The sequence below is a fragment of the Mizuhopecten yessoensis genome, unplaced genomic scaffold (genome assembly GCF_002113885.1).
Source record: "Mizuhopecten yessoensis strain PY_sf001 unplaced genomic scaffold, ASM211388v2 scaffold7473, whole genome shotgun sequence".
In the NCBI taxonomy this organism is placed as follows: Eukaryota; Metazoa; Mollusca; class Bivalvia; order Pectinida; family Pectinidae; genus Mizuhopecten; species Mizuhopecten yessoensis.
The window spans coordinates 904,855-915,203 of NW_018407065.1; the positions used below are offsets into that span (position 1 = coordinate 904,855).

General features: G+C 35.3%; 1 protein-coding gene across 1 annotated transcript in view; it reads right to left on the reverse strand.

The window, feature by feature from the left end:
- LOC110453613 (sodium- and chloride-dependent transporter XTRP3A-like) overlaps positions 1-3,888 on the reverse strand; it is a 64,536-nt gene extending 60,648 nt beyond the window's left edge. Inside the window, exon 1 of the mRNA XM_021502629.1 lies at positions 3,489-3,888. Coding sequence (XP_021358304.1) covers positions 3,489-3,687 — 199 coding nt within the window. The 5' untranslated portion in view covers positions 3,688-3,888. The remainder of the gene's footprint in view (positions 1-3,488) is intronic.
- Positions 3,889-10,349: the final 6,461 nt, after the last annotated feature.

Below are 10,349 nucleotides of genomic sequence, written 5' to 3' on the forward strand. Positions count from 1 at the left end.
TTTTTAAATAGAAACTCAATTGTCTGTTTTTGATACTTATGTAAATAGTGTTTTAAGATACGGAGCAGAAGTATGGGGCTTCCATGCTGCACCAGACATCGAAAAATTGCATGTGAGATTCTGCAAACAAATATTAGGATTACATAAAAAAACTAGTAATGTTATGGTGTATTATGAACTTGGAAGATATCCCATGAAAATAGTTAGAAAACTACGAATATTCAAATATTGGATAAAACTGAGAAATGTAGGAAATTGTATGCTAAGGTCATGCTATGATGATATGCTTTGTAATAATGACATTTGGTTAATGAGTGTAAAACAAGAAATATACAGAATTGGTCTTGGAAATGTATGGGAATCCTCCAGTTTAAATAATAGCACTTTTCATATTATAAAAGAACGTCGTTGTGACATATTCAGACAAGAATGTTTTGAAAAAAAATCAATTTTCTCCTAAAGGAGCATTGTGTCAATACGTGTGTGATTTTGGTCACCAGTATTATTTATCAAAACTTGTAAATATAAATTATTTAAAACAAATATGTAAAATTCGAATGTCTGCACATAAGTTAAATATTGATAGCAGAACTGAAAGACAAAACAGATTGTGTTCAGCATGTGACCTGAATGATGTCGAGGACGAGTTCCATTTTATTTTAAAATGTCCTTGCTATATTGATATAAGGTTGAAACTAATTAAGAAATATTATGTAAGATATACAAGCATGTATAAATTAATTCAGCTGCTTACTTGTGAGAAAGTATCCGACATTAGAAATCTGGGCAAATTTTTAATACAAGCGAACAAAAGGAGATCTGAGCTGATTGCTGGTTAATGTTCACTCTCCACGGTGTGTGTGTGTGTGTGTGTGGGCGTGTGTGTATGTGTGTGTGTATCATATTGTATGTTGTCTCTGTATTGTTTTGTATATATGTTATAACTGATAAGTCAACCGACTTACAGTAATAAAGAACTTGAACTTGAACTTGTATATCTTCTTTTCTCACCTCTTTCTTTTCGGCGGTCACCCAAGGCGGTGTCTTAATTCATATGGCCTTAGCTGTCTTCAGGTGTTGACGTTAAATCCCTAACGAACAAATCTGGTATCAAACTTTGCGACTTTTCAGCTCGCCATAAATCATGGCCTATGAAGCAGATTTTTAAAAGGTCAATAAATGTTCGCTGGTTTCACCATCAGTTATGATTGAAAGTAGAGTAGGATAGCTTCGCAATCTTCGTCGGGCCATTTTACCATTGTAACCAGACGCGTGGCTGTTTTATCCAGGAGAGTTGCTATTCGAACCCAGAGAAAACCATTTGGACTACTGTCTGTGGAGTTATAAGTCAGACATCAAGGAGCAATACTTTGGTTCGATGGAAAACCTGGTCGGAGTTATCGTAATAATCTACTTACAGTCCTATCTTACAGTTTATTCTTCATTTATAGTATCGTAGCTGGGGTAATAAACACAATAACTTAAGATAGGACTTGCAGACAGTAATGACCTATTTCATTATGTTTGCGTCAAAACAGGTCAAAATGTGCTTGCTCTCGTATTAATTAATGAATTAAAACACTGACATACCAGATGACAGTAATTTAATACAAACGCCTAATTTGAGCACGGATTTATAAATAGACCGTGCTTTTAGCTGACGCAACATTGATTTACACACCGCGTTCAACAAAGATATTTCCAAAATAGAAGTTTTGTACCGGATATAGGTCCTTGTCAATTCTCATTAACATAAAACTTCGTAACAAATCGTGAATCTTATTCAAAAAGTTCCAGGAATGTTACATATTGGTTTCCAATTTGAAACCATTTTTTAAATGAAAACTAAAAAGCATCCAAAGAATATTTTCGGATGGCTCGAAGCGTCATGGTCATATTGATAAAATAAAAACAATGGTAGGTCGGACGTGATTGAAGACACCTTTCTAATTGATCGATGTGTCCAATTAAACAGACGGGCAGACGTGAACAAAGTGGCAAATTCATTGTGTAGACAGTTTCACGCCACAGTACTGCTTATCTCCAGGTCAAATACATTGCACTTACGACACAAAAGCATTACCCATGTACTTGTAATATACATTATCTCTCGCGACCAATCGCCCGTAACCGGAAATGCGTGTAAGGCCATAAACATTGTATGTGTGTGTTGTGTTTGACAAACTGACGACAAACACAGAGCAATACGTGGTTATTGGGGTAGAGACAAGACATGTCTTTAAATACCTTCATAAACGGGTTGGTACAACAGTATATATAAACAAGAGGTCGTGTAGGATCGGGTCGGGTGGTGTTTAATGTCCCTTAAGAATTGTATGCGTTGGTAGACCGTTAAGCATGTTACAATAATTACAACAGTGATTAGAATGGTGTATAGGAAGGTTAATCATGCGACTTAAAAACACATTCTATAACGTTAATTTTGTTGGTGGCCTAATACTGACCCTAGAGGAAACTGACGTACTGCTACATGAATCACCCTCTCGGTGGTGGTCTGATTTGACCACGTGTATTAACAGTTTCATAAAATAGCTTAAAGAGTAAATCTTTCCAACTGGGAACTTCTGCACTTGGTTTCAGAACTTTTCAAGTGATTATATTTACTTGTGTTTGGTGTGAGTAACGTGGAAATAATGATAACTTCGCCAGGAATTCGTAAATACACGCTGTACTTGGCTCCTTCATCTATTGTCGGGGCACGTTTATCTCTCGCCTAACCAGGAATAGAACTCCGACTGTATAGAAAGCAGACTAGCCTTTCCCAGACATTCTTCTGTTGTCTTACGCAATGACCACGGCATAAATAAGAGTTTATATATAGAAACTCTCCTCTCGTGAAGGACAAAAACAGATAAAAATCGAAAGCGAGCACATGGTCTGCCGTAATACGATACGGCCGAGCTAACACGACGTCTACTTATGGTACCTATGCGAGGTGTTCACGTACAACCATTCTCAAAACAAGTCAACAAACAGGCTATCAACAACAAAGCGGTACCTTTTGAAAACGCCTTTTCAGCTTGACCTAATTTTGACCATTCTATTTGCGCGGGAAATTGTAAACCATACGAGCAGGGCGAACAGCTTTCACGGATCGATACATGTGTGTAGTAAACGCTACAACTCTGTCTGGTTCACCGCTAACAGGCGCGTACACGACATCAAACTCCGTATAATATTTACATTTTTAGTATCCGTTTACGTGGCGAATTACTAAATCAATCCTAATAATTTCTTCACCAAATTTGGTGGCTGAACTAAGGTACACAATGGCTAACACATGGTTGGCAATGCCGTCCTAGAAACAACGAACAGAGACGAAACATGATCACAACATAAAGAGAGAGAGAGAGATTGTTGTAAATATACAGACAGCACACACATGTACACAGCATATGGTTAGAAAACATGACACAGTGAAAACACATTTGAAACAAACCACACGTAAATATTACATTAAATATTACCTCCTCCATGTTGCTGTACAAGATACGGAAATCTCCAAACATTTCCAAGTCCGACGGCATAACTAATCACCATAAAAAAATATTGTAATTTGCTATCCCATTTAGCACGTGCTTTTCCATTTGCCCCTATTTCATCTGTATTGAGGGGCACTGTCAGCTCCCCATTTGCCTCTTCTTCTAAAACATTTTTCTTGGTCATGGTACAAATTCGCCTTCCACGTTGTTTACTCGCAGTCGTAGTAAGGTATGTAATATGAATGGAGCTATCTGATTACTATGGACGAGGCCAAGTCAAAAGGGGAGGTAAGCTTTTCCAAGAGTCGCTAACTGATTTAAAACAGAATAGTTGTAAAACATGTACATTTGTTATACTAGCCCATGGTTAATAAGTAAATACACATGAACGTATACTCTGCGTAGTGTAATAACGTGTGTACTACGAGCTAATGTATAGATGACAATACACGTTCTGAGTTACTATTTCCACCAATCAAATGTTACTACGGAACTCAAAACATTGCGAGGGGCGAGGGACTTTGCTGCTAAGACGAATCATTGTTCTGAAGACACCCATTAGACACGTTCATAGCATGTCTTCATTGCTCTTTGTGTTTTCTATCATATTTCCAGTAAAACACTAGCCTTTTACGAAAATCGGAAAACCATCTGTTAAATTAACGATTTAATTTGACGTTATGGAGATCCTTTTGCCTTGAAATGCACGTACGATTACAACCTATTTTGATTCTTGTCCAAGGGAACTTGATCTGTATAAATATTATATGGGGTCTGCTGATAATACGATGGCATCGGTGACTTTTGGGCGATACGTGGTTAATGCTCAACCCAAATGAATCAATATCTGTCTCCTCTGCACACAGTTGTTTAGTGCGCACGTGAGATCGATGTCTGCATGGCGCTTCAGAGCTCAAAGAAACGATGTCGATTGCATTCATGCCAGAAAGTTCACCACTGAAGCAATATCAATATCATAGAATGATTTATGCGACGGAGTGAAATTGAACAGGTTGTGTCCGCTGAACCTGTCTGATTCTAAAGTTGCTTTAATTTTGAATTAATATTTTTTTATCGTCGTTAATTAAGATACAAAACTGTTTAGAGTCTGTACGTTACCACACATCAGCTCAACACGTGTCAGTTACCACATGCCAATTTTCTATATGTCAAGGTATCATATGGTAAGGTACAAAATGTCAATTTACCACGTGTCAATTTACCGTATGTCCTCGATGTACCACATGGTATGATACCCTGTTTCAAGGTACAGTTAACTAGATTTGATTTGATTTGATTTAATTTAGTTTAACGTCCTATTAACAGCTAAGGTCATTTAAGGACGTACCTCCATGTTTGTAGTGTATGCGTGCTTGCGTTGGTGTATGCAGGAGACAGGGTATGTTGGTAAGCTTGCTTCCTTGTGATAGTGCGGATCTGATGCCGACCTTATAGTGCTATCTCACTGAAATACCATGCCGAATGCACCCACCACAGCATTCCGCCTGGTCACATTATACTGACAACGGGTGAACCAATTGTTGCGATTCCCCTTAGTGCTGAACGTTAAGCAGGGAGTAACAACTACCACTTTTAAGGACTTTGGAAACATGTCAAGAAAACGACAAGAAAATACCGAAGTAAAAAAGAAAAAGAAATGTAATTTAGTATCAAAATCGATAAAGATATGGCAAAAAGACACAAACAAATATTCACATGTCGGTCCCTGCAAAATTTACAAGATAAGAAGACCAGGTGTTTCGGAATAGTAAGAGTCTCCGGCTTCATCGACCACACCTGACCCACATTATAGATATTGGTCGAATCTGAGTAATATCATGTCCTGAAAGTGAGAACCGTGTCAAAGAAACACGTGCCAAAGCATCACATGGCAAAGTACCACTTGTCAAAGTATCACATGTCAAGGTATCACATGGCAAAGTATCACATAGCGAAGTATTAATTGTCAGAGTATCACATAGCAAAGTATTAATTGTCAAAGTATCACATAGCAAAGTATTAATTGTCAGAGTATCACATAGCAAAGTATTAATTGTCAGAGTATCACATAGCAAAGTATCACTTGTCAAAGTATTAATTGTCAGTGTAAACTATACACGTAGGTATTGGGTCATTGGTACCTTTTACTTCACTAAATACTCGAATGTCGAAAAGGTATACTAACAGATAAAAGTAAGCAACCATTGATGTGCCATAGGTGTACCGTTGAACTCGTATCATTGTCGATAGGTTCAGGGGTGCACTAAGGGTTCACCTGTGTCTCTTTATAATAAAAGTGATACTATATACAAGATGTATTTTGTACATAAAGTGCCTGATATCTGCTTAAAGTATTATTGCATATGTCTAGGGTTGTCCATCAAAGTACTTGATGTATTAGCTTGGTACCTGTAATAATCTATTCACAATGCGTGCGTGCGTGCGTGCGTGCGTGCGTATGTATGTATGTATGTACTTACAGTCAAATACATGACGCAGGGTAGTATCATATTCACAACCTTATATTTACACGCAGGGTTTGTAAATAACTTTTTAATGCCACGTTTAATTTTGGACATGAATTGCTGTCTATTGAACATGAAGAACGATAGTATATTATCTATACCTATTTTAAATTGTTCCTAATAACATTATTGCACTCTTAATTGTTGGTGTCTTATTGTCATATGCGCTAGTTAATAAAATGTATCATGATAATTCATTACAGAAATTGTATAACTTAATGATCGGTAGCTTCACACTTAATTCGTAATATTAATAATCTGTACCATCCGATCAAATGCGTAAATTGGAAGGATACCGGCTGATCCGTATCACTGACCCCTGAGTTCGTGAAAATGCATGCGATGTTATGTAGGATCACATAACAAAGTATCACATAGCAAAGTATTAATTGTCAGAGTATCACATGTCAAAGTATCACATGTCAAAGTATTAATTGTCAAAGTATCACATGTCAAAGTATCACATGTCAAAGTATCACATAGCAAAGTATTAATTGTCAGAGTATCACATATCAAAGTATCACATGTCAAGGTATCACTTGTCAAAGTATTAATTGTTAGAGTATCACTTGTCAAGGTATCACATGTCAAAGTATCACATAGCAAAGTATTAATTGTCAGAGTATCACATGTCAAAGTATCAAATAGCCAAGTATCACATGTTAAAGTATCACATGTCAATTATTAATTGTCAGAGTATCACGTGTCAAAGTATCACATGTCAAGGTAGCACTTGTCAAAGTATTAATTATTAGAGTATCACTTGTCAAGGTATCGCATGTCAAAGTATCACATAGCCCAGTCGCACATGTCAAAGTATCAGATGTCAAAGGATCACATAGCAAAGTATTAATTGTCAAAGTAGCACATAGCAAAGTATCACATGTTAAAGTATCACATAGCAAAGTAGCACATGTCAAAGTATCACATGTCAAAGTATCACATAGCAAAGTATTAATTGTCAAAGTATCACATAGCAAAGTATCACATGTTAAAGTATCACATGTCAATTATTAATTGTCAGAGTATCACATGTCAAAGTATCACATGTCAAAGTATTAAGTGTCAAAGTATTAATTGTCAAAGCATCACATGTCAAAGTATTAATTGTCAAGGTATCACATGTCAAAGTATCACATATCAAAGTAATAATTGTCAGAGTATTACATGTCAAAGTATTAATTGTCAGAGTATAACATAGCAAAGTATCACATAGCAAAGTATTAATTGTCAGAGTATCCCATGTCAAAGTATTAATTGTCAGAGTATAACATAGCAAAGTATCACATAGCAAAGTACCACTTGTCAAAGTATCACATGTCAAAGTATTCATTGTCAGAGTATCACATGTCAAAGTATCACATGTCAAAGTATTAATTGTCAGAGTATCACATAGCAAAGTATCACATAGCAAAGTATCACTTGTCAAAGTATCACATGTCAAAGTATCACATAGCAAAGTAATAATTGTCAGAGTATCACATGTCAAAGTATTAATTGTCAGAGTATCACATGTCAAAGTATTAATTGTCAGAGTATCACGTGTCAAAGTATCACATGTCAAAGTATTAATTGTCAGAGTATCACATGTCAAAGTATTAATTGTCAAAGTATCACATAGCAAAGTATCAATTGTCAAAGTATTAATTGTCAAAGTATCACATAGCAAAGTATCAATTGTCAGAGTATCACATGTCAAAGTATCACATGTCAAAGTATCACATAGCAAAGTATCACATGTCAAAGTATTAATTGTCAGAGTATCACATAGCAAAGTATCACATGTCAAAGTATTAATTGTCAGAGTATCACATGTCAAAGTATCACTTGTCAAAGTATTAATTGTCAGAGTATCACATGTCAAGGTATTAATTGTCAAAGTATCATATAGCAAAGTATCACATGTCAAAGTATTAATTGTCAGAGTATCACATGTCAAAGTATTAATTGTCAGAGTATCACATGTCAAAGTATTAATTGTCAGAGTATCACATGTCAAAGTATTAATTGTCAGAGTATCACATGTCAAAGTATTAATTGTCAGAGTATCACATGTCAAAGTATTAATTGTCAGAGTATCACATGTCAAAGTATTAATTGTCAGAGTATCACATGTCAAAGTATTAATTGTCAGAGTATCACATGTCAAAGTATTAATTGTCAGAGTATCACATGTCAAAGTATCACATGTCAAAGTATTTATTGTCAGAGTATCACATGTCAAAGTATTAATTGTCAAAGTATCACATGTCAAAGTATTAATTGTCAAAGTATCACATAGCAAAGTATCAATTGTCAAAGTATTAATTGTCAAAGTATCACATAGCAAAGTATCAATTGTCAGAGTATCACATGTCAAAGTATCACATGTCAAAGTATCAAATAGCAAAGTATCACATGTCAAAGTATTAATTGTCAGAGTATCACATAGCAAAGTATCACATGTCAAAGTATTAATTGTCAGAGTATCACATGTCAAAGTATCACTTGTCAAAGTATTAATTGTCTGAGTATCACATAGCAAAGTATTAATTGTCAAAGTATCACATGTCAAAGTATTAATTTTCAGAGTATCACATGTCAAAGCATTAATTGTCAGAGTATCACATTTCAAAGTATCACATGTCAAGGTATTAATTGTCAAAGTATCACATAGTAAAGTATCAATTGTCAAAGTATTAATTGTCAGAGCATCACAGTCAAGGTATCACCTGTCAAAGTATTAATTGTCAAGGTATCACATGTCAAGGTATCACTTGTCAAATTATTAATTGTCAGAGTATCCCATGTCAATGTATCACTTGTCAAAGTATTGATTGTCTGAGTATCACATAGCAAAGTAACAATTGTCAGAGTATCACATGTACATGTCAAAGTATCACATAGCAAAGTATCACATGTCAAAGTATTAATTGTCAGAGTATCACAGTCAAGGTATCACTTGTCAAAGTATTAATTGTCAGAGTATCACATGTCAAAGTATTAATTGTCAGAGTATCACAGTCAAGGTATCACTTGGCAAAGTATTAATTGTCAGAGTATCACATGTCAAAGTATCACATGTCAGAGTATCATATGTCAAAGTATCACATGTCAAATATCACATAGCAAAGTATCACATGTCAAAGTATCACATGTCAAAGTATTAATTGTCAAAGTATCACATGTCAAAGTATCACATAGCAAAGTATCACATGTCAAAGTATCACATAGCAAAGTATCACATGTCAAAGTATCACATAGCAAAGTTTCACTTGTCAAAGTTTCACTTGTCAGAGTTTCACATGTCAAGTATCACAAGTCGAAGAACTACGTGTCAAGAACATCGATCTTTTCATGTTTCTGAGCCAGAACCTTGTATTTACCAATAGAAATCTTTGTTTTTTATTCTGTACAATTTGGTTGATGTAAACAAACATAATTAATACCTTATATACTGTGTTCTCATTGCTCAATAATTGTTTTTATCTTTTCATATATATATTACTTGAAAATTGAACTTTCCGGGTTTTAACAAAGGCAAATTTCCAAGCTAAAACTACTATCTTTCAAATAAAGTTTATGTAAAACATGTTATTATTTGTTAATGTTTTATAAATGTTTTGCATGTATGTTATAATGATTGTTATTTTTTAATCGTGTATGAGCTACAACATTACTAGTGCAGTGTATAGATAAGAGGATTAAACAGCGATTAAAAAGGCATTAAACTAAAACCCCGTACCGCCAATGTTCAAGAACAAGATCATGGCAAATATCCTCAGCTACCTGATATATATATATAAATATAAAGGTCGTGACCTTAATATCTAATTGTTAAACGCAGGACATCCGAACGCCCCCTTCGCCTGACCTCTATTGTCACTACTGGTCAATCTGTTAACTTTCAGTGTTGTCTCCGGGGAAAATACTGGACCTGCTCCTCTAACACAGTGTAGAAGTAACCGGTATTTAGATATGTTCACACCACCCTGTTGACAAAAGGGCCACTTGAACTGAATTGGACGTGAGTTTATAAACATGACTGGGTACAAGTGTTCCGACAAAAAATAGTTGATACGTCTTTATATGTACATTAGCTGTTGTGAGAACGCGAAACGCGTTTACAAAGTACTACTCCCCTTCCCTCGATTTTACCATAGAAATGTCAGGTCACGAAGTGTTCTATCTGTAAACTATAAAGCAATACAGACTCTATTAGTGAAACTTTTAACTCATGAAAAATAACCATATCAAAATACTGAACATGCTAGGTCATATATAAACGGTCTAAACTCTGGCCATGCATAAATACGAAACTAGTACGGTCTAAACTCTAACC